The sequence below is a fragment of the Dendropsophus ebraccatus genome, chromosome 9 (genome assembly GCF_027789765.1).
Source record: "Dendropsophus ebraccatus isolate aDenEbr1 chromosome 9, aDenEbr1.pat, whole genome shotgun sequence".
Taxonomy (NCBI): domain Eukaryota; kingdom Metazoa; phylum Chordata; class Amphibia; order Anura; family Hylidae; genus Dendropsophus; species Dendropsophus ebraccatus.
Window position 1 is genome coordinate 114,145,683 of NC_091462.1, and position 25,331 is coordinate 114,171,013.

A 25,331-nucleotide genomic window follows, 5' to 3' on the forward strand; every position below is an offset into this window, starting at 1 on the left:
ATGTCACTGGTTGGAAGTGACTCTCTATATGTTTGTGTGCGCAAGGACTAAGCGTGAACCGTGCAAAGCAAAACCTGAATGGTGAGCTGGCCTTTCCCCACTTTATTGGATTGTGCCAGAACCATTGTACGCTGTAAATATTGTAACCTGAGGCCATTGTACGTTGAGGGACCACTGTATAAGGAAAGACACACTGGAATTACAGGATAGGGTGGAAATGTAGCAACGTGGATGGTTTTAGCAGCAGGCGTCGTGAACGCAAATTATATGAAGCCAAAAATGTTGGTAATAAAAATTAAAACTTGTTCCGCAATGCACAAGCCCTCATACAGCTACAGTGATAGAAGATAAAAAGTTATGGATCTTGGAAGGTGACGATGATAAAGAAGAATGCATCCAGGGGGAAGGGGTTAAACCTACCTGCACATTCTGCCTCCTATGTTTTGTTTCCTGACACGGCAGTGCAGGGCGTGGGCTGACGAATGAGGACGTTCTATTCTAAGAGCGGGAAAATAAAAACAGGTTGAAAAGTAAAGTTCAGAGTCCAGAATCTTCTGCATCTTGTGGAGAGATACTCCAGGATACTCCTGAACGGACACCACAGGGACACCTTTAAGGACTGCAGAGCTCAGTGCATTATTCATTGTTATATTATACAGATATCGGTGGATTTACACAGGACTGCAGGTAAGATAACATTACACATTATTTTTGGTTTGTTTCGATCCTTTATATGATACATGATATGCTTTGTTGTAGTCAAAAACTGCTCTATCGTTTTTCACTTACTGAACATTGATCTTTGCTCCTCAGTGATTACTGGACCTTCCATTCTGCTCAAATATGGATAAAAAGTCTAAAAATGTTACAAAAATTCTGGCAAATCATCTGAGGCAGCTGTCAGAGAGCAGCATGGAAACCTTCATCACCCACCTGAGTGAGCTGAACCCCCCCCCGAGGATGCAATCCAATCCAGAGGGAACGTCTGGAAGGAAAAAACGGAGCCGAGGTGGCGGAGGTCATAGTAAGAACCTACACTACAAGATATGGGCCAACAAAAGCCAAGGAAGCTCTAAGGATGAGCGATGAAAATCAGATCCGAATAATTCTACAGAAAATGCTGAATGCAGGTAAGAGGGAGGAGAATAGAGACAATACAGGTGACGATGAGAAAGAGAAACGAAACTCTACCGACCAGGCTCCTTTCACTTTCTCTTTTGAAAACTGCAAAACTTTATTAGGGCCTGAAAGCACAGAAAATTAAAGGGGTTTTCCCATAATGAAAATGTATGAATAGGTGATAAGTGTCTGGTTGGTGAATTTTAAAGGCTGGGACCCCCACTAATTATGGGATCAGGGGTCCCAGTGTCCCTCTTCAATGGGGCGATGATTAAGTATGGACACTGTCACACTAATCAAACTTCATGGAATAAACTGCAACATTGAGTTTTAGGTGTTTTAGATACCACTTTAATCCCCCCCCCCCCCCCATTTAATTTATTTATAAATTTTAAAGATGTCCATGGGTTACTAGCTTCACCAAGTCATCAATGCATTCCATGGACTTTATTTTAGCCATCTAAACTTATCCGCGTTCCTGTGTCAGCTGCTTCCCCCACAGGGAGGCGGGACGCTGGTTGCTATGGCATTCTGTCTCGGCTGAGTGATTAGGCGGCCCATCAGTCTATCAGGGACACTGGAGCGACAGTCACAAGAGGCCCGGAGCTCCAGACTGACAGCTGGAGGGAAATTTAAAAAGGCGTCTTCTGGCCAAAATTGTTTGTTGTATATCACCAGCCTTCCCGACTATGTTCCTGATAAAAATTTTGCACTTTGTTACTATCTATGTTTGACCTCGACGGCTAGTTATTGAGTTTTCTTTGATTTATGTTTTTTGTGACTTATCCGTATCCTATTACCTAGCTCAGGTAGGAAATGTCAACCAGTTAGAGGCTGCCACCTAGGACGGATCTTCTAAGCAAGCAGGGACAGTGGCTGGGTTCCCTTAGGGACGCATGGTTCCCCTACAGACGTGACGGTTTTGTTCATAGATGTCAATCAAACATATTGTCGGAGCCGAGATCTGACTGCTCCTGTTATGATGATTTTGTATCTCCAACATGTGCCGTCACTTTTCCATTACAGGCTAGGAAGACTGGAGGTCCCAGGTGGCGGACGTTCAATATAGCTGTAATGTCTCACTTTTATTTTACCAGATAAAAAGAAAAAGAAAGCAGCAAGTAAAGCTAAGGCCGGTAAGTGTAATATAAATCTGAGGAAGGTAATAACATATGTCAGCTTTATTAAAAGAGGAAGACTGTGTAAATGTCCAGTAAGGAAGGGGTGAGCATGACCTGTGGTCTATTGAGATGTGAGGTCCATGCTCAACCCTGACTCTTACAAGAAGCTTGTAGGACACACTTGTCAAAAGTTTGCTCTATACTCCCCGTCCTTTCAGGTCACAGGATGGGGTCAAGGCTGGAGTTGGTCAGTAAGAGGAGAAAGCTTTCAAGTTTGAGGCTTAAATTGGTTTACAGGTAGTGTTCGATCCAGTGATAGGCCAGGTTCAAACTATGTAAAATCAACGGCTGTATTTCGTAACAACGTTTGCACTAGGGATAGTCCGAACCCGCCGAACGCTCGGCATCGGATTCCCGCTGTCTGCCCGCTCCGTGCAGCGGGCAGATACAGTGGGAGGACCACCTGGAAAAATGGGATACAGCCTATGGCTATGGCTGTATCCCATTTTTTCAGACAGTCCTCCCCCTGGGTCCGCCCGCTGCACGGAGCGGGCAGACAGCGGGAATCATTACCGAGGGTTCGGGTTCGAACCGAACTCGGTTTGGACCATCCCTAGTTTGCACAACTATGGCCATTGTTATGAAATATGGCTATTGTTTTTACATAGTGTGACCCTAACCGTAAGATGTAAATATTATGATTAATATAAACTATTGATTTCTTCATCATTCTTTATGTTATTCTAATGTTACTTCTAATGGTTATTTTTGTTGTGTTTTTACCTCTCTATCTCATGTACAAAGCGTCTCAGATGGATGGTGGAAAGGCTGCAGACCAGAAGAGGAGCGCTGGAGCAGGAACCAGCTCTAAGCCCTTGGAAAGCCAAAAGTCTGGTGAAGATGTCAAACCAAAAAACGGTAGAAAATTGAAAATCAGTGGAGTATTGGGTGGTACTGACCAGTTTGGTGATTTGTGTTTCTGAATTTTTTTTAACATTATATTAACAAATTAACATTTATTAACAAATGTAATATTCTGAAATAAGATTTCATTAAAAAAGTGTCAATCTGATTGATCCTCTTCTGTTGAACATCCACCCGAGTGTCATGAAGATACCAATGTTATTCATAGAAGGTATCTACCAGGTTACACTTATGTTTCTACAGGGTCATATTCCATGGAAAAGCCAATTGAAAAGATGGATGCGACAGGTGGAGCTGTGGGCTGCAAACAAAAGCAAAAGGAGAAAATGAAGGAAGATGTATCTCCAAGAAGGACAAGAAGACAACCAACGAGAGGTAAATGGACTGGTTGCTTTGCGGGGTGAAGGACTGACTTGTCTTTCATTAATATCATCACAATTTTTAAAGTTTTATCGCATTTCCCTTGTTGTATCTGTTGCATCTGTCCTCTACTCCCGGTACTAGAAACCATATAGCCAGGGTTCACTGCCAGACTGCCTAACATTACCACATAATGCACATTATAATCATCACTCATTCATTGGCGGGGTGCTGACACCCAATCATCTGTTCGGTGCCCGCACTACAGTGAGAATGGAGTAGGATGCAGTATGCTGTGCTCCCTGTGTAGTGGCCATGCTGGTGTACTGCAGCTTTGTCTCCTATTTCCTTCAATGGCAGTGGAGGTTGCACCCGGAGTCACCATTACACATGCTTCCAGTGGGTGCCAAACAGCTGATTATCAGGAAAGCTGTGTGTCAGTACCCCGCTGACCAACTATTGATAGGTTAAGCCCGTATTCCACGGGTCGTTCCCCACTTGCTGCTGCTGCTATTCAACGCGGCTGCAGCGAGCGGGTGAGTGCGGGAGGGGCGGCGGGGAGCTGCGGGGGGCTGCTCGGAGGATCGCTGATCGTCCGGGCAGCCCATAGGATATAGCAGCGTCTGCTGCCGACGCTCCTATTCAACGGAGCGACGGCAGCAGATCGCTGCTATATCAGTCGCTTTTTTTTCAACATGTTGAAAAACAAGCGACTGCAACGATCAGCCGACATAAACGATGTCGGCGGATCGTTGCACTCTATTCCACGGGACGATTATCATCCGTAGCGGCCGATATCGTCCGAATACGAACGATATGCGTTCCATGGAATAGGGCCTTTATTCTGTGGATAGGCTATTTATTCTTCTATCCTGGACAACCTCTTTAAGGCAAAGCCACCAATAAGACATATAGAAACAAATCACAATTTCACCTTATAAGACGACTGTAGCATAAAGGTATACACAAAATGTATATCCGAGAGCTTACAGCACAGGACCCATGTTTCTATGTGGGGGAGCGTTTAGTGTCCCAATATACAGTCCATTCCTATTGGCTGAAAAGCACAAGAAAGCAGGGACAGGGGAAGCCTCACATTACCTACATGTCATTTGCTTCTCCCTAATTAAAAACATTCCCCAATTCAATAAACCAGATATCCAGACGTTCACATTGAACCATGCGATGACATTTTCTTCATTTACTGCAGTTAAGAAACATTTTGTTACTACAAATCGGGCGAAGTTAATAAAGTTAATCACACATGTGGAGCCGGTCCTGGACGATCTTCTGGATCAAAAACTACTAATAAAGGAACAATACGATATCATAAGGAAGGAAAGCACCAACCAGAACAAGATGAGGAAACTCTACGATTACGTGCCATCCTGGGGTCCAAAAGATAACGATAAATTCCTCAGAAGTTTGAAGAAACACAATCCTGTTCCCATAAAGAATCTTATGAAAAAACAAAGAAAGTAGATGGATGAACGCCAATGCTTCAACCTCAGGAAACCGGTCCGTCCGCTTTTTATGTGCCTGAGGCCTCCAGGCTTCAGAGAACACCTTGATCTTAGAGTAGTTTGTGTTACAATTTGATGTTCTAGATTGTCTTAAAGTAGTCGGCCCAACCTCATATCTCTATGGGAAGTCATTCCATTTGGCCCCTGAGCCGCACCCACATAGGACAATGGTCACGTTTAATAAAGGCTGAAATATTCCAGTTTTCTCTAATGATTAAAGAATTGCATTTCCATTGGCTTAAGAATTCCTAACAGTTTCCAAGCATCTCCTCTAAGGCTGCATTCACACGTTCCGTGTTCTGTCCGTGAAACACGGCCAACACTGACATTGAATGCAAACCCTGGTTTCCCTGAAAGGCATTAGGAATCAACATCAGCAGGGAAACTCTTTGAATGGCCGCAACGGACAGAACACGGGATGTGTGCCTGCTGCCTAAGAATCTAACATATGGCTTGTTCCTTTGTTCTTCACTTATATAAATAACAAAAGACAACCGAAAATGTAGGTCCCCTCAAAAATAATCTGGGTGTAATGGTGGAGGAGGAAGAGGAAAAGGCCAATCTACTAAATACATTCTTCTCTACTGTATTCACATAGGAGAGTCCCATAACAGAGGACATGACTAGGGATAATGTAAATCCTCCCATAAATCTCACCTGCCTAACACAACAAGTGGGGAGACGCCTTAAAAACATTAAAATCCATAAGTCGTGGAGGTAATCTCTTCGTAGCCGTAACCCCTCTATGTGTCCACATTAGAGATGAGCGAACCTGGAGCAGCTGGAGTCCATCCGAACCCGATCGTTCGGCATGTGATTAGCGGTGGCTGCTGAACTTGGATAAAGCCCTAAGGCTATGTGGAAATCATGGTTATAATCATTGGCTGTATCCATGTTTTCCAGACAACCTTACAGCTTTATCCAACTTCAGCAGCCGCCGCTAATCACATGCCGATCGTTCAGGTTTGGATCAACTCGAACCCGAACCCGGTTCGCTCATCTCTAGTCCACACCTGCCCTGCTCATTCCTTCCTGCTCCCTGCAGTCTCTGTCCGCCCTTATGTTTCCTATCCTCTCTATTACTGTACAGTAACTTATAATATCACAGATTCTGCTGTTTCTAAATGTTTGTTTTATTTGTTTTACATGTTATTCACAATAATAAATCATTATTTTTGGGGTGTGGAACCAATTGTCTGCATTTCTATGATTTCTTATGGGAAAATTTGCTTTGGTTTAAGAGTGGATTTGGATTACAAGCGCAGTCCCGGAACGTATTATGCTCGTAATCCAAGGCACCACTGTAGTTACTAGAGAAAAAAAGTGTATATGTAACTAGACCTAAGTGCAGCTGTGCTGTGAGAGTGTGACATCTAGTGGTTGGAGTAAGGAATAGCGGCCAACCTGTCCTATCCTGTGACACTAGAGTGATACCGTCTTACCGAGGTGTAAGAAGGGAAAAGAAAACATAGTGGGACACTACACAATGATGCAATTTTACCCTTTGCATCACAGTAAGAAATGAAATTGTGCAGAGGATATAAATTACACATCACAGGTGGTTACACAGGATGATGATGGTCTCTTCCGGTAACATAGCTGGTGGTTACACAGGATGATGGTCTCTTCCATGTCAGGAACTGTCCAGAGCAGCAGCAAATCCCTATAGAAAACCTCTCCTGCTCTGGACAGTTCCTGACATGGACATGGTAATATTCTCATATATATATCATTTCTATTGTTGCTGGAAGTCCCGGCCCAACTGCAGGTCTACAGGCCCGAACTACAGCCAGGAAGGTCTGAAAGACGTCACAGGGGTCTACAGTGCTGTCAGTTTGGGTCATTAGATCCGGGACATGAGGCCACAATGCAGAGGCTGAAATATGACCATGTTACAATTATATGGAGATCAGACATGGAGGATAAGAAGAACATGTTAACGTTCATCCAGAAATAGCGCCGCTACTGTCTGCAGGTTGGGTGTCATACTGAAGCTCAGCCCCATTTACTTTAATAGAGCCACAATATGACACATACTGTACTGCAGGCCATGAAACATACAACTTGTAGTATGTGATTTGTCCACTAGGTGGCAGCAAAGTGACACAATGACAGCTGCAGTAACCTATAGAGAGTGACAATGATGTCTGTACAGTCTGCTATATACTGGACTCCCCTTCTTCTCAGGGACCATGTGTTTCACATCTCAGACCCTGCTGTGCATATAGGAGATGACCACCTACAGTGTCCAAGGACCCCTTGTTAGTACCTCCTATACACAGGTCCAGGCAGTCTCTGCCCAGGAACCTTGGTATTTATAAAATATACAGATATTACATCTTCCTACTTTCTAAGATTTTTTTTTTCTGTTTTTTGTTTGTTATGTTTCCATCTGGATCTGGTTTCCTGCTCCTCTGCTGCCATCTTGTGGCCAGGATGATGTATTACACACACAGACACCTCCATATAAGATCATGTCACTTACTGCCGCCGCTGGAATTAAATGCTCCTGCACAGATGGCGCTGGGCCAGGGGTGACGTCTGCGCCATATCCGGGAAATGTGCCACAATCACTCAGCCTAAGGTGACAGGTTGTGGGTCAGGTGCAGCGTCTCTGTTTCATTGCTCCCTATGGCTGTGGATGTCTGTGTTTGGGATAAGAAGCATCGCATGTGTTATCCAAGGATTTAGAGGTGTAGCTAGGGTTTCCTCCACCCCGGGGAAATAGTCATTTGCGTACAATAAACACATAATGTTGCCATATACCATACAGATACATAATGCTACCATATATCATACACATACATAATGCTGCCATATACCATACACATACATAATGCTGCCATATACCATACACATACATAATGCTGCCATATATCATACACATACATAATGCTGCCATATACCATACACATACATAATGCTGCCATATACCATACACATACATAATACTGCCATATACAACACATACATAATGCTGCCATATACCATACACATACATAATGCTGCCATATACCATACACATACATAATGCTGCCATATACCGTACAGATACATAATGCTGCCATATACCATACACACACATAATGCTGCCATATACCATACACATACATAATGCTGCCATATATCATACACATACATAATGCTGCCATATACCATACACATACATAATGCTGCCATATACCATACACATACATAATACTGCCATATACAACACATACATAATGCTGCCATATACCATACACATACATAATGCTGCCATATATCATACACATGCATAATGCTGCCATATACCATACACATACATAATGCTGCCATATACCATACACATACATAATGCTGCCATATACCATACACATACATAATACTGCCATATACCATACTCATACATAATGCTGTCATATACTATACAGATACATAACACTGCCATATCCCATACACATACATAATACTGCCATATACCATACACATACATAATGCTGCCATATACCATACACATACATAATGCTGCCATATACCACACATACATAATGCTGCCATATACCATACACATACATAATACTGCCATATACTATACACATACATAATACTGCCATATACCATACATATACATAATACTGCCATATACCATACACATACATAATGCTGCCATATACCACACATACATAATGCTGCCATATACCATACACATACATAATGCTGCCATATATTATACAGATACATAATGCTGCCATATACCATACATAATGCTGCCATATACCACACACATACATGATGCTGCCATATACCATACACATACATAATACTGCCATATACCATACATATACATAATACTGCCATATACCATACACATACATAATACTGCCATATACCATACATATACATAATGCTGCCATATACTATACACATACATAATACTGCCATATACCATACATATACATAATACTGCCATATAACATGCACATACATAATGCTGCCATATATCATACACATACATAATGCCGCCATATATCATACACATACATAATGCTGCCATATACCATACACATACATAATGCTGCCATATACCATACACATACATAATGCTGCCATATACCATACACATACATAATGCTGCCATATACCATACACATATATAATGCTGTCATATACCATACACATACATAATACTGCCATATACCATACTCATACATAATGCTGTCATATACTATACAGATACATAACACTGCCATATCCCATACACATACATAATACTGCCATATACCATACACATACATAATGCTGCCATATACCATACACATACATAATGCTGCCATATACCACACATACATAATGCTGCCATATACCATACACATACATAATACTGCCATATACTATACACATACATAATACTGCCATATACCATACATATACATAATACTGCCATATACCATACACATACATAATGCTGCCATATACCACACATACATAATGCTGCCATATACCATACACATACATAATGCTGCCATATATTATACAGATACATAATGCTGCCATATACCATACATAATGCTGCCATATACCACACACATACATGATGCTGCCATATACCATACACATACATAATACTGCCATATACCATACATATACATAATACTGCCATATACCATACACATACATAATACTGCCATATACCATACATATACATAATGCTGCCATATACTATACACATACATAATACTGCCATATACCATACATATACATAATACTGCCATATAACATGCACATACATAATGCTGCCATATATCATACACATACATAATGCCGCCATATATCATACACATACATAATGCTGCCATATACCATACACATACATAATACTGCCATATACCATACACATACATAATACTGCCATATAGCATACACATACATAATACTGCCATATACCATACTCATACATAATGCTGTCATATACTATACAGATATATAACACTGCCATATACCATACACATACATAATGCCATATATTATACAGATACATAATGCTGCCATATACCACACATACATAATACTGCCATATACCATACACATACATAATATTGCCATATACCACACATACATAATGCTGCCATATACCATACACATACATAATACTGCAATATACCATACATATACATAATGCTGCCATATACCACACATAATGCTGCCATATATCATGCACATACATAATACTGCCATATACTATACACATACATAATACTGCCATATACCATACACATACATAATACTGCAATATACCATACATATACATAATGCTGCTGAGAGGAATGAGTTAATCCATCCAAAGTTTGAAAGAAACAATAAGACTTTTTCTCATGGAACTTTCACTGAACTTGTTCAAGGATATACAGCTGATTTCGAGATTATGGAACTCTCCTATGTGACTGAACCTGTTCCCAGCAGATAATAAATGTTATTCTATAATTCTCATAAGCAGATAACAAATGTTTTTTAGCATCCTTATGTATGTATCAACATCCTTATGTAAACAATTTTAATTGAACATTTAATACCATATCTGTCAAAATATATCCATAGTTATTAGTTTTTTGAAGTTGATGACGTATATAGTGTATGACACTAGAAAGAATGTTTTGTCTCAAGAACTATTTCCCTCAGAGACATGTTTATCAGTGTTCAAGGACATTCTCAGAGGAAAGTTGCCTGTCTGTTACAGTGGGAATAATGTGAAAGTATCATTGCACAGAATGTGTTATTCTAACCTTTTTGAATAATAATAATGGATACTAATATAGATGCTATTGCGCATGACTGAATATCTAAATCACTAGCACCGCCTCATCTAGGCCTTATTAGCATTTGTTACCACCCTATATTTTATCTGTCTATAAAATGTGATCACCATAATAAAACTTGGGCCATTTACACCAGACTTGTCTGCAAGATACGTAGTCTGTGTCTTCATTCTAAGTGCATGGTGTGGGAGAGGGGATCCGGACCCATTCTCCAACTTAATTAGGAGACAGCCAACAACAGTAGGCCTTCTTTGGGAAGGCACCTCGACATTATTGGCGCCCTTTGAACAGGGACACGCCCATTACATCGGGAGATCGGATGACCTGCACTGCTGTACCAGGGGAGAGAGAGGTGAACAAGGAGACCACAAAACCTGGCCAGGTAAGAGTAAAAAATTTGTTTACTCTTTTCTGTGCTCTCCTCCTTCACATCTTTTCTCACCTACCTCTGCAGAGTAAGTTATCAAAAGTGAACTCACGATAGGCGTGTTAATTTGAACTCTGTTCTCCTCTTGTTGGCTGTTCTATGTCTGTTTGTCCTAACCTGTGAGGGATAGTATATAGTAGGCGAAGAATTGCTCATTCAGGCTAAAACTGTTACTCAGGGCCCGGCCGTGGTTGTCACAGGTCCTCATAGACACGGAGCGTTGTGCGGTGGGAACAGTGCCAGTGCTAAAACCACCTTGGAATGAGCCTAGTAGCCTAACTATACAAGGACGCTGGACAGTGGTCTGGTTGTTTCCAAGGGAAAGATCTGTGATATGCCTATTACTGTCCTCTGTATACTTGGGGTAACTTGTTTTGCAATCTACATAGCAGCAAGAGTGTATTTCAACATAAGAGAAGGAAGCCCTGAACCGTGGAATATTCTAAGTCCCAGCTTTTGGTAGTGATCCGTGGTCATAAGTGTACAGGACACAAGAAAGGAAATCATCAGTTGATTATTCTGGGTGCCTCCTGTCATAAGTGTACAGGACACAAGAAAGGAAATCATCAGTTGATCATTCTGGGTGCCTCCTGTTATACGATCACGAAGTAATATAAAATGGGACACACAGAATCAAAAGGGGTTTCTGCAACCCACATAGTGACCTGCCGATATGGCAAAGAACAAGCAAAAAGGGCAAAAGCAATGTTGAAATATTTTAACATCCAACACGATGCTGTTTTTAACCCCAATACTTGGACTAAAGTCCAAGAAACAAGGGGAGGATTAATAATTGATAATGGGTGGACATGTCATGTGCCGGTGACCAGCAATATCTAGATAAGACAGAATATTGTAGTGTGTGTGGCAGACCCAAGCCACATCATTATGTTACACCATTGTACCCAGTTTATATCTGTATACAAACTCCAGATCCTGCGAAAAGCCAACCTACCTCCAATGGTGGCGTATAGACCCTTTGTTCTGCAGGAATCTTCCCTTTGGTCGGCTGTTGAAGTAGTTACTTTGATTTAAAGTGCCCCTGACCTGATAGTAAGACCAATGCCTTTTGTGGAGGTGGCAGCCTAACCTCAAATAGTGTACATTGCCATGTAAGTGTCTGAGTACAAAGCCACGTACTCAGACGAGAACAGTCCAGCTCATTGCTAGATACAGTACTGAGAGAGCTGAATAGGTTAATGCTGCGTAGTGAAGCAGCATACAAAGTACATAATGTGTGTTATTTGTTATGTTTTGTACAAGGCCATCAACCAGCTCTGAGGGCTGCAGATCACATGCAAGCAGCATTAGGAAAAAAAAAGAATCAGAGCTGTTAGTGTAATGTAATGTACGCTCCTACATTATATACTGTCGTATTTCAGCCAGTCTTACTAAGCTGGTGTTCCGCTTTGGAAGTATGTTACGTGTTACAAAATGTTGATCATTTTCTGTTGTCCCGACCGTGGAACATTTGTTTATTTAGCTACGCCACTTTTTTGTAATCAGCCCTCAAAGATGGCGACTGAAAGCCAACCACTCCCACATATCATCCACGTCTGTATTATAATTGTGACGTCTCAAAACCATGCCCTAAGCCAACACCCCTATATCCGGTTATCTAGTCCGGTGGCCATTTTAACTCCTGGCATTTCTGTCCTCCGCCCATACTGCTTAGTGTCACTGAGGGGGCGGGCACAGGATTCTCCGATAGAGTCTAACAACTGTTTTGCACATTTATTAATTAATATTATTACCTGATGGAGAAGAAAGTTAGACAAAGGTATATTGTAAGCAGATTTTCTTTAAGTGTGTGTCCCCAACGTATGATATTTCTAAGGAGTAGTAACTTACTACTGTAATATATATTTCTATGTAACTTTATTTAACAAGTGTTTATATATATATATATATATATATATATATATATATATATATATATATATATATATGTGTACACATCTATCCTAATAAGTATGTGTGCCACTGTCCAAGGTTACAGTCTGGTGCATAAGAGCACAGCGCTGATATCTTCTGTAACTTCAAGGATGTTAGAAAAAAACTTCCAAGAAGTTTTAACTCTTGTATCTATGATTTCACTGCTCAAGGTTAGAAGTGAGGTACAGAGCATTCTGTTTACTGATAAGAGCAGCGGATTGAAGGAATATTCATCTCAGCTGATTTATTTACTTTTTTTAATCAAAAGAAGGTTAATATGGGACAAGTGTACAATGTTTAATTGTTTTTTTAATGTCTTTATTTTTAGGGTTATGGCAGACTAGCTCATGAATATATATGTATTGTTTTATCCCTAGTAAAGCCAAACCCATATCCATGGCTCCAGTCTGCACTCCTTATGCCCCCCAATATATATAGCAGCCCATTTTGATGGAGTAGCCAATTTTGATATTTTAAATTGTGAAAGATGAAAATGTAATTGAAAGCCCAAATATTAATGAAAGTTTAAAAGTTTTCATTGTAGATTATCTCAGACTTTTCAAGATGGATGACACAAGACGCAAGGATATATGTTACCGCCATGCAGAGTGACGTTCCACTGCAGAAACCGCTCCTGCCATAAGCTGGAGGTGAGGACAATCACTAAGACATGTAGGATGGTTGAAGGTAACTGTGCAGATGTCTATATGAAGCCCACCATTATGGGTTAATTGGCAAATTAGAGATTTGTTTGGTCCCTGGGCTTACCAAAAGCACTTGAAAAAAAAGCTGCCATAGAGTGGCTGACGCAACGTTCACGCAGACAAACCCTGATGCCAAAAAGGGTGATGGATGAAGCTGGTGATGCTGTGGTTTCTGTGCTCTTCCCAAGGTAACCGTACAAAGCGTACAAGGGAATAGGGAGATGTTTCCAGTCTCTTCCTGAGGTAACCGTACATAGTGTACAGGTGGAGGGGGAGATGTAGATCTGTTTGTTTTTAAGTCTTTTCCAGAAACAATCAGCAACAAGCTGTGAGACCAGCGGATGGAGAGAAGGTACAGGGTAAAGATGGCAGTCAGACAGTAAGTAAGTAACTGTGTTTGCCGCCTGCCTTGTATCCCACTGTAAGTTGTCTGACAAAACCAGCAGAAGGAAGCCATGTGTAATGTGATGTAGTATCCTCACATTGGGCGGCCCAGGGGACAACAAATATAGCAGAGAGGGTTGTGTACGGCTGTATTATCTACACCTGCCATAACCTACTGTAAGTAACACGGTAAAGTGCCTGTCTGCATAGTCTGTCATCTTCCTGCCTGTTTCAGGGAATGTAAGTGGACGTCATCCACCTGCCACAGGTGGCCTATATAGGTATGTCCTTGTTTGTATTGGTGTCTTCTTTACAGGTCAGCCAAAGCTATGGGAGACAACAAAGCCAATGTCTGAGGTGATACTAGTGGCCTATATATAACTGAGGCCAAGAATCCAAGTGTCTGTAAAGAGGCCTGTCAGTCAAAAGATGGGTTTAAGGATAAAGGATCCATACCAATGCTACTATTACAAAAAGGATCATATGATATATTATTCTAAAAAGGCTTTGAAACCTTAGGTGATGTATCATTTACACTTTGCTTTTATTTCTATGGTGGTTATTTTATGTGTAATATGTGATGATCTCAGTGAGACAAGAGACAATTCAGTAGGATCCAAATATTATATCGGTAATAAGCGCCCAGTTACTTCATATTATTGGTGTATGTATTATACTATATGATTATGTACAGGAAGAGATGTGACCATGCGACCAGTCATTAGTCCTGTGTGATCTAATCATAAAGACGTTTTCTAGGTACAAAATAAAGTAAAAAGACTAAAAAGAAGTGGAAATTTTGAGAATCCCATACTGAAGATTGTGAATTCACTATCTGGTTATTATAAGTGAATCTAGTGGTTACATAGTAGGTCACATTGTGGAGATTTTATTGCATTTACCTGTTGTGCTGTTTTTAATTTATGTGTCAATCAACTTTTTATTTTAATTTTGCCATGAGATAAGATTTGCTCACATCTAAACTTTCCTTTTTCAGAAACTTTTTAAAGTCCTTGTTATAGAGTCACGTCTGTTATATACAGTGATAAGACAATAAGGTTTGGTTATTTTGATAAAATCCGGAGAGGTATTTGTCATATATATATGTTATTTTGGGTATTGATAATAAGCTTTTATTTGTTTTGTTGTAACTAAGCTGTATATTGATGTATACTGTACAGACTCGCCCATTGTTTAGTATTTTCTTTCGGTTATTGCAGACCTACCTATCTCATCTGCTGTAAGTTTGTTCCGCCATCTATAACTCTCAACAAATTTTTTAGTACTTTATTTCTGTATCTTATGGTGATGCAAACTTGGGACAAATTAGTTGGAGCCACAGACTATTTAGATGATCAGATATTTGACATACTGGATATACTTAACACCTCAGTAGCAGTACAGAGGCAACTTATGGTAGTTACTAACCAGCACACTGTGGTGCTTGATTTTCTGACTGCTGCTCAAGGGGGGATGTGTCAGGTAGTTGGCCCTACATGTTGTCATTATGTAAATGATCAGGGAATAGTGCAAATCACAGCAGGACTGGATAAAATTGCACAACTAAGGAAAAAACATGATGAGATGATTCTGTCAGACCAGGATAAATGGTGGTCAGGGGCATTAGCTAGCTTAAATCCTGCAAATTGGTTCAATGGTATAGGAGGATGGTTCATGGGAATACTACAAACAGTTTTTCAGATCATGTTGTTTCTTTTATTGGTCTATTGTGTAATCAAAGGATTATGCTGTTGTTGTCAGAAAGTTACAAAGACTAAATCTTATACTCTATAAGTAATGATGTTTGTTTCTTTTCCTTCTAGATTGGCGTTATGATGAGGAAATTTCTTGGAGGAGGATATGCCCATGTGGCTCTAGGTGATGGTGTTGGACCCAGAAGCATCCGCACCCTGACAACCCTCGGCGGTCAGAGAGTGTTTAGGGTGCATACTGGGATTTAATCCTGTCCAGGACCCAGATTTCTTCATCATCGCCAAAAAGGGGGGACACTGAGAGGAATGAGTTAATCCATCCAAAGTTTGAAAGAAACAATAAGACTTTTTCTCATGGAACTTTCACTGAACTTGTTCAAGGATATACAGCTGATTTCGAGATTATGGAACTCTCCTATGTGACTGAACCTGTTCCCAGCAGATAATAAACCTGTTCCCAGCAGATAATAAATGTTATTCTATAATTCTCATAAGCAGATAACAAATGTTTTTTAGCATCCTTATGTATGTATCAACATCCTTATGTAAACAATTTTAATTGAACATTTAATACCATATCTGTCAAAATATATCCATAGTTATTAGTTTTTTGAAGTTGATGACGTATATAGTGTATGACACTAGAAAGAATGTTTTGTCTCAAGAACTATTTCCCTCAGAGACATGTTTATCAGTGTTCAAGGCCATTCTCAGAGGAAAGTTGCCTGTCTGTTACAGTGGGAATAATGTGAAAGTATCATTGCACAGAATGTGTTATTCTAACCTTTTTGAATAATAATAATGGATACTAATATAGATGCTATTGCGCATGACTGAATATCTAAATCACTAGCACCGCCTCATCTATGTCTTATTAGCATTTGTTACCACCCTATATTTTATCTGTCTATAAAATGTGATCACCATAATAAAACTGGGCCATTTACACCAGACTTGTCTGCAAGATACGTAGTCTGTGTCTTCATTCTAAGTGCATGGTGTGGGAGAGGGGATCCGGACCCATTCTCCAACTTAATTAGGAGACAGCCAACAACAGTAGGCCTTCTTTGGGAAGGCACCTCGACACTGCCATATACCACACATAATGCTGCCATATATCATGCACATACATAATACTGCCATATACTATACACATACATAATACTGCCATATACCACACATATACATAATGCGGAATCTGTTGGCGCTATACAAATAAATATTATTATTATTATTATTATTATTATTATTATGCTGCCATATACCACACATAATGCTGCCATATATCATGCACATACATAATACTGCCATATACCACACATACATAATGCTGCCATATACCATACACATACATAATACTGCCATATACCATACATATACATAATACTGCCATATAACATGCATATACATAATACTGCCATATACCATACACATACATAATGCTGCCATATATCATACACATACATAATGCCGCCATATATCATACACATACATAATGCTGCCATATACCATACATATACATAATACTGCCATATACCATACACATACATAATACTGCCATATACCATACATATACATAATACTGCCATATACCATACACATACATAATACTGCCATATACCATACATATACATAATACTGCCATATACTATACACATACATAATGCTGCCATATACCATACACATACATAATGCTGCCATATACCATACATATACATAATACTGCCATATATCATACACATACATAATGCCCCCATATATCATACACATACATAATGCTGCCATATACCATACATATACAAAATACTGTCATATACCATACATATACATAATACTGCCATAAACCATACATATACATAATACTGCCATATACCATACATATACATAATACTGCCATATAACATGCATATACATAATACTGCCATATACCATACACATACATAATGCTGCCATATACCATACACATACATAATACTGCCATATACCATACACATACATAATACTGCTGCCATATAGCACACACATACATAATACTGCCATATACCATATATATATACATAATACTGCCATATACCATACACATACATAATACTGCCATATACCATACATATACATAATACTGCCATATACCATACACATACATAATACTGCCATATACCATACACATACATAATACTGCCATATACCATACACATACATAATGCTGCCATATACCATACACATACATAATACTGCCATATACCATACACATACATAATGCTGCCATATACCATACACATACATAATGCTGCCATATACCATACACATACATAATACTGCCATATACCATACATATACATAATGCTGCCATATACCATTTTGGTAGAATACCTCTTTAGAAGGGTGACAGGTGATTTTTGGGGTGGGGGCGGGGCCGTGCTGTTAGCCAGGACTTCCCCTCTTACTTCTCTGGCCAATCACAGCACAGCACACACTCCTGTTATGCATTGGCACTATGCTGGGGATGATTTACACTACTATAGATGGCAGCTGGAGGGAGAAGGGGTCACTGATGCACTGGGATTGTAAGACACCAAATGAAAGAGCAGCAGCAAGGAAAGGGTTACACTATACTCTCAGATGAGAATCTATAGGAAGGAGGAGGCACTGCAGCACTGCGGACATCCACCACTAGATATGCTGCCCTGAAAGGGAGGTCAGTGATGAGAGGGAAGCCTTGATTTACCTTTCAGGCACAGTGTGGACCATCTTCAGCAGGTAGATCAGCTGAGATTACAGGTACAGAGCCCAGGCTTTCATCCCCTCACCTACACAGAGCAGATGCTACACATCACCCCAGCTTCCTGTAGTCTGTCCTGATCTCTCTGTTACTAGAGACAGAATTCCTCTAACAACGAGCAGTGGACAGGCTAAGAATGAACAGCAGAATCTTACCTCAGACAAGCAGCTTGGTGTGACGTCATCTTCTGGAGCCATAATGGAAGTCCACAGGGGCCGCCTAACTTCCAGGCGCTCCGTCAGAAGCTTCAAGAGTCTCGAAAATTACATTGTGACATCTGGTCAGACATAACAGGGAATATAGAGATCCAGCAGCAGCCAGGGGCGGAGTCCAGGTCAGTGAGGATGCACGCTGGAGGAATGGACACAGGAACAGCTGTAAAAATGGTGGACTCCTACAGCATCCATAGGTCGTTCAAAAAATTCAAGCTTTATTTACATTGTCTGGTACAGAGGAGCGACGCTTCAATCCGCATGGGTCATGCTTGATAGAAACCCGTGCAGATCGAAACGTCGCAGTAGACGTGCCAGACAATATAAAAAAGCTTGGATTATTTGGAAGGCACTACAGATGCTGTAGGAGTCCACCACCTATCATGTCATCCAACATGTCAAAGGTTATTGATCACAGGGGGACTCACTGCTGACACCCAATGTGATCAGGAGACATAGCGGGGAGAGCGGGATCCACTTCCTGGGCCCCTAATTAGGTCAGTGTGGCCTCATAGACTTCCATTGTCAGAGTTCACTGTTACCCTGGAGATACGGCTGGGGAGTGGATCACAGAGCCGCTCTCTCCCCAGCTATATCCCCTGATCACAGTGGGTCTCAGCAGTGATCAATAACTTGACATATCTGATGTGGTTACAGGCACTATATACAGGTGCTTAAACATTGGGGTTTTGGTTACTGGCGGCCTGTCGTCTGTATATTCGGCGCTGTCACTTCCCTGCAGACACACAGTACCCACAGTGTCCGGTATAGCCTGTCACTCCGCTCAGCTCCTCCACTCACACAGCAGTGTCTGGTATAGTCTGTCACTCCACTCACACAGCAGTGTCTGGTATAGCCTGTCACTCCTCTCCACTCACACAGCAGTGTCTGGTATAGCCTGTCACTCCTCTCCACTCACACAGCAGTGTCTGGTATAGCCTGTCACTCCACTCACACAGCAGTGTCTGGTATAGCCTGTCACTCCTCTCCACTCACACAGCAGTGTCTGGTATAGCCTGTCACTCCACTCAGCTCCTTCACTCACACAGCAGTGTCTGGTATAGCCTGTCACTCCACTCACACAGCAGTGTCTGGTATAGTCTGTCAGTCCACTCCACTCACACAGCAGTGTCTGGTATAGCCTGTCACTCCACTCACACAGCAGTGTCTGGTATAGCCTGTCACTCCTCTCCACTCACACAGCAGTGTCTGGTATAGCCTGTCACTCCTCTCCACTCACACAGCAGTGTCTGGTATAGCCTGTCACTCCACTCACACAGCAGTGTCTGGTATAGCCTGTCACTCCTCTCCACTCACACAGCAGTGTCTGGTATAGCCTGTCACTCCTCTCCACTCACACAGCAGTGTCTGGTATAGTCTGTCACTCCACTCACACAGCAGTGTCTGGTATAGCCTGTCACTCCTCTCCACTCACACAGCAGTGTCTGGTATAGCCTGTCACTCCTCTCCACTCACACAGCAGTGTCTGGTATAGCCTGTCACTCCTCTCCACTCACACAGCAGTGTCTGGTATAGCCTGTCACTCCTCTCCACTCACACAGCAGTGTCTGGTATAGCCTGTCACTCCACTCAGCTCCTTCACTCACACAGCAGTGTCTGGTATAGTCTGTCACTCCACTCACACAGCAGTGTCTGGTATAGCCTGTCACTCCACTCACACAGCAGTGTCTGGTATAGCCTGTCACTCCACTCAGCTCCTTCACTCACACAGCAGTGTCTGGTATAGTCTGTCACTCCTCTCCACTCACACAGCAGTGTCTGGTATAGCCTGTCACTCCTCTCCACTCACACAGCAGTGTCTGGTATAGCCTGTCACTCCTCTCCACTCACACAGCAGTGTCTGGTATAGCCTGTCACTCCTCTCAGCTCCTCCACTCACACAGCAGTGTCTGGTATAGCCTGTCACTCCACTCCACTCACACAGCAGTGTCTGGTATAGCCTGTCACTCCTCTCCACTCACACAGCAGTGTCTGGTATAGCCTGTCACTCCACTCACACAGCAGTGTCTGGTATAGCCTGTCACTCCTCTCCACTCACACAGCAGTGTCTGGTATAGCCTGTCACTCCACTCCACTCACACAGCAGTGTCTGGTATAGCCTGTCACTCCACTCACACAGCAGTGTCTGGTATAGCCTGTCACTCCTCTCCACTCACACAGCAGTGTCTGGTATAGCCTGTCACTCCACTCAGCTCCTCCACTCACACAGCAGTGTCTGGTATAGCCTGTCACTCCAATCACTCACACAGCAGTGTCTGGTATAGCCTGTCACTCCACTCACACAGCAGTGTCTGGTATAGCCTGTCACTCCTCTCCACTCACACAGCAGTGTCTGGTATAGCCTGTCACTCCACTCAGCTCCTCCACTCACACAGCAGTGTCTGGTATAGCCTGTCACTCCTCTTCACTCACACAGCAGTGTCTGGTATAGCCTGTCACTCCTCTCCACTCACACAGCAGTGTCTGGTATAGCCTGTCACTCCTCTCCACTCACACAGCAGTGTCTGGTATAGCCTGTCACTCCTCTCCACTCACACAGCAGTGTCTGGTATAGCCTGTCACTCCTCTCCACTCACACAGCAGTGTCTGGTATAGCCTGTCACTCCTCTCCACTCACACAGCAGTGTCTGGTATAGCCTGTCACTCCTCTCCACTCACACAGCAGTGTCTGGTATAGCCTGTCACTCCACTCAGCTCCTTCACTCACACAGCAGTGTCTGGTATAGCCTGTCACTCCTCTCCACTCACACAGCAGTGTCTGGTATAGCCTGTCACTCCACTCACACAGCAGTGTCTGGTATAGCCTGTCACTCCACTCAGCTCCTTCACTCACACAGCAGTGTCTGGTATAGCCTGTCACTCCACTCACACAGCAGTGTCTGGTATAGCCTGTCACTCCTCTCCACTCACACAGCAGTGTCTGGTATAGCCTGTCACTCCTCTCCACTCACACAGCAGTGTCTGGTATAGCCTGTCACTCCACTCCACTCACACAGCAGTGTCTGGTATAGCCTGTCATTCCTCTCCACTCACACAGCAGTGTCTGGTATAGCCTGTCACTCCTCTCCACTCACACAGCAGTGTCTGGTATAGCCTGTCACTCCACTCACACAGCAGTGTCTGGTATAGCCTGTCACTCCTCTCCACTCACACAGCAGTGTCTGGTATAGCCTGTCACTCCTCTCCACTCACACAGCAGTGTCTGGTATAGCCTGTCACTCCACTCACACAGCAGTGTCTGGTATAGCCTGTCACTCCTCTCCACTCACACAGCAGTGTCTGGTATAGCCTGTCACTCCTCTCCACTCACACAGCAGTGTCTGGTATAGCCTGTCACTCCTCTCCACTCACACAGCAGTGTCTGGTATAGCCTGTCACTCCACTCAGCTCCTTCACTCACACAGCAGTGTCTGGTATAGTCTGTCACTCCACTCACACAGCAGTGTCTGGTATAGCCTGTCACTCCACTCACACAGCAGTGTCTGGTATAGCCTGTCACTCCACTCAGCTCCTTCACTCACACAGCAGTGTCTGGTATAGTCTGTCACTCCTCTCCACTCACACAGCAGTGTCTGGTATAGCCTGTCACTCCTCTCCACTCACACAGCAGTGTCTGGTATAGCCTGTCACTCCTCTCCACTCACACAGCAGTGTCTGGTATAGCCTGTCACTCCTCTCAGCTCCTCCACTCACACAGCAGTGTCTGGTATAGCCTGTCACTCCACTCCACTCACACAGCAGTGTCTGGTATAGCCTGTCACTCCTCTCCACTCACACAGCAGTGTCTGGTATAGCCTGTCACTCCACTCACACAGCAGTGTCTGGTATAGCCTGTCACTCCACTCACACAGCAGTGTCTGGTATAGCCTGTCACTCCTCTCCACTCACACAGCAGTGTCTGGTATAGCCTGTCACTCCACTCCACTCACACAGCAGTGTCTGGTATAGCCTGTCACTCCACTCACACAGCAGTGTCTGGTATAGCCTGTCACTCCTCTCCACTCACACAGCAGTGTCTGGTATAGCCTGTCACTCCACTCAGCTCCTCCACTCACACAGCAGTGTCTGGTATAGCCTGTCACTCCAATCACTCACACAGCAGTGTCTGGTATAGCCTGTCACTCCACTCACACAGCAGTGTCTGGTATAGCCTGTCACTCCTCTCCACTCACACAGCAGTGTCTGGTATAGCCTGTCACTCCACTCAGCTCCTCCACTCACACAGCAGTGTCTGGTATAGCCTGTCACTCCTCTTCACTCACACAGCAGTGTCTGGTATAGCCTGTCACTCCTCTCCACTCACACAGCAGTGTCTGGTATAGCCTGTCACTCCACTCCACTCACACAGCAGTGTCTGGTATAGCCTGTCACTCCTCTCCACTCACACAGCAGTGTCTGGTATAGCCTGTCACTCCTCTCCACTCACACAGCAGTGTCTGGTATAGCCTGTCACTCCTCTCCACTCACACAGCAGTGTCTGGTATAGCCTGTCACTCCTCTCCACTCACACAGCAGTGTCTGGTATAGCCTGTCACTCCACTCAGCTCCTTCACTCACACAGCAGTGTCTGGTATAGCCTGTCACTCCTCTCCACTCACACAGCAGTGTCTGGTATAGCCTGTCACTCCACTCACACAGCAGTGTCTGGTATAGCCTGTCACTCCACTCAGCTCCTTCACTCACACAGCAGTGTCTGGTATAGCCTGTCACTCCACTCACACAGCAGTGTCTGGTATAGCCTGTCACTCCTCTCCACTCACACAGCAGTGTCTGGTATAGCCTGTCACTCCACTCCACTCACACAGCAGTGTCTGGTATAGCCTGTCATTCCTCTCCACTCACACAGCAGTGTCTGGTATAGCCTGTCACTCCTCTCCACTCACACAGCAGTGTCTGGTATAGCCTGTCACTCCACTCCACTCACACAGCAGTGTCTGGTATAGCCTGTCACTCCACTCAGCTCCTCCACTCACACAGCAGTGTCTGGTATAGCCTGTCACTCCACTCCACTCACACAGCAGTGTCTGGTATAGCCTGTCACTCCTCTCCACTCACACAGCAGTGTCTGGTATAGCCTGTCACTCCTCTCCTCTCACACAGCAGTGTCTGGTATAGCCTGTCACTCCTCTCCACTCACACAGCAGTGTCTGGTATAGCCTGTCACTCCACTCACACAGCAGTGTCTGGTATAGCCTGTCACTCCTCTCCACTCACACAGCAGTGTCTGGTATAGCCTGTCACTCCTCTCCACTCACACAGCAGTGTCTGGTATAGCCTGTCTCTCCACTCACACAGCAGTGTCTGGTATAGCCTGTCACTCCTCTCCACTCACACAGCAGTGTCTGGTATAGCCTGTCACTCCACTCCACTCACACAGCAGTGTCTGGTATAGCCTGTCACTCCACTCAGCTCCTCCACTCACACAGCAGTGTCTGGTATAGCCTGTCACTCCTCTCCACTCACACAGCAGTGTCTGGTATAGCCTGTCACTCCTCTCCACTCACACAGCAGTGTCTGGTATAGCCTGTCACTCCTCTCCACTCACACAGCAGTGTCTGGTATAGCCTGTCACTCCACTCCACTCACACAGCAGTGTCTGGTATAGCCTGTCACTCCACTCCACTCACACAGCAGTGTCTGGTATAGCCTGTCACTCCTCTCCTCTCACACAGCAGTGTCTGGTATAGCCTGTCACTCCACTCACACAGCAGTGTCTGGTATAGCCTGTCACTCCTCTCCACTCACACAGCAGTGTCTGGTATAGCCTGTCACTCCTCTCCACTCACACAGCAGTGTCTGGTATAGCCTGTCTCTCCACTCACACAGCAGTGTCTGGTATAGCCTGTCACTCCTCTCCACTCACACAGCAGTGTCTGGTATAGCCTGTCACTCCTCTCCACTCACACAGCAGTGTCTGGTATAGCCTGTCACTCCTCTCCACTCACACAGCAGTGTCTGGTATAGCCTGTCACTCCACTCACACAGCAGTGTCTGGTATAGCCTGTCTCTCCACTCACACAGCAGTGTCTGGTATAGCCTGTCACTCCTCTCCACTCACACAGCAGTGTCTGGTATAGCCTGTCACTCCTCTCCACTCACACAGCAGTGTCTGGTATAGCCTGTCACTCCTCTCCACTCACACAGCAGTGTCTGGTATAGCCTGTCACTCCTCTCACACAGCAGTGTCTGGTATAGCCTGTCACTCCACTCACACAGCAGTGTCTGGTATAGCCTGTCACTCCTCTCCACTCACACAGCAGTGTCTGGTATAGCCTGTCACTCCTCTCCACTCACACAGCAGTGTCTGGTATAGCC

At 43.4% G+C, this 25,331-nt stretch overlaps 1 protein-coding gene and 2 long non-coding RNA genes across 5 annotated transcripts; 2 read left to right on the top strand and 1 right to left on the bottom strand.

Annotated features, from left to right (window-relative positions):
- Window positions 1–491: 491 nt before the first annotated feature.
- On the top strand, window positions 492–5,830 carry LOC138800541 (apoptosis-associated speck-like protein containing a CARD). Of its 3 annotated transcripts, none has more exons than XM_069982292.1 (6): window positions 492–687; window positions 814–1,130; window positions 2,217–2,255; window positions 3,045–3,191; window positions 3,408–3,539; window positions 4,735–5,830. In XM_069982292.1, the coding sequence occupies exons 2-6, from the start codon at window positions 1,079–1,081 to the stop codon at window positions 5,004–5,006; spliced, it is 642 nt and encodes a 213-aa protein (XP_069838393.1). In that variant the 5' UTR covers window positions 492–687; window positions 814–1,078; the 3' UTR covers window positions 5,007–5,830. The 3 variants fall into 3 exon arrangements, with proteins under 3 accessions (XP_069838393.1, XP_069838395.1, XP_069838396.1); XM_069982294.1 differs by having other exon boundaries at window positions 3,045–3,158; XM_069982295.1 differs by lacking the exon at window positions 3,045–3,191.
- Window positions 3,305–19,022, bottom strand: LOC138800542 (uncharacterized). Its single transcript, XR_011364474.1, has 3 exons — window positions 18,939–19,022; window positions 7,533–7,692; window positions 3,305–3,465 (listed from the first exon to the last, which is right to left on the bottom strand). It is a non-coding gene; the product is annotated as an uncharacterized lncRNA (long non-coding RNA).
- Window positions 10,350–16,968, top strand: LOC138801599 (uncharacterized). The gene is made up of 2 exons (XR_011364638.1): window positions 10,350–11,297; window positions 16,116–16,968. It is a non-coding gene; the product is annotated as an uncharacterized lncRNA (long non-coding RNA).
- Window positions 19,023–25,331: the final 6,309 nt, after the last annotated feature.

Bases quoted from the DNA above. Each gene is read 5' to 3' on its own strand.
- LOC138800541 (XM_069982292.1), top strand. From the start codon at position 1,079: ATGAGCGATGAAAATCAGATCCGAATAATTCTACAGAAAATGCTGAAT. The intron at 1,131-2,216 runs GTAAGAGGGAGG...TTATTTTACCAG, and splicing joins ACAGAAAATGCTGAATGCAG to ATAAAAAGAAAAAGAAAGCA. The intron at 3,540-4,734 runs GTAAATGGACTG...CATTTACTGCAG, and splicing joins AAGAAGACAACCAACGAGAG to TTAAGAAACATTTTGTTACT.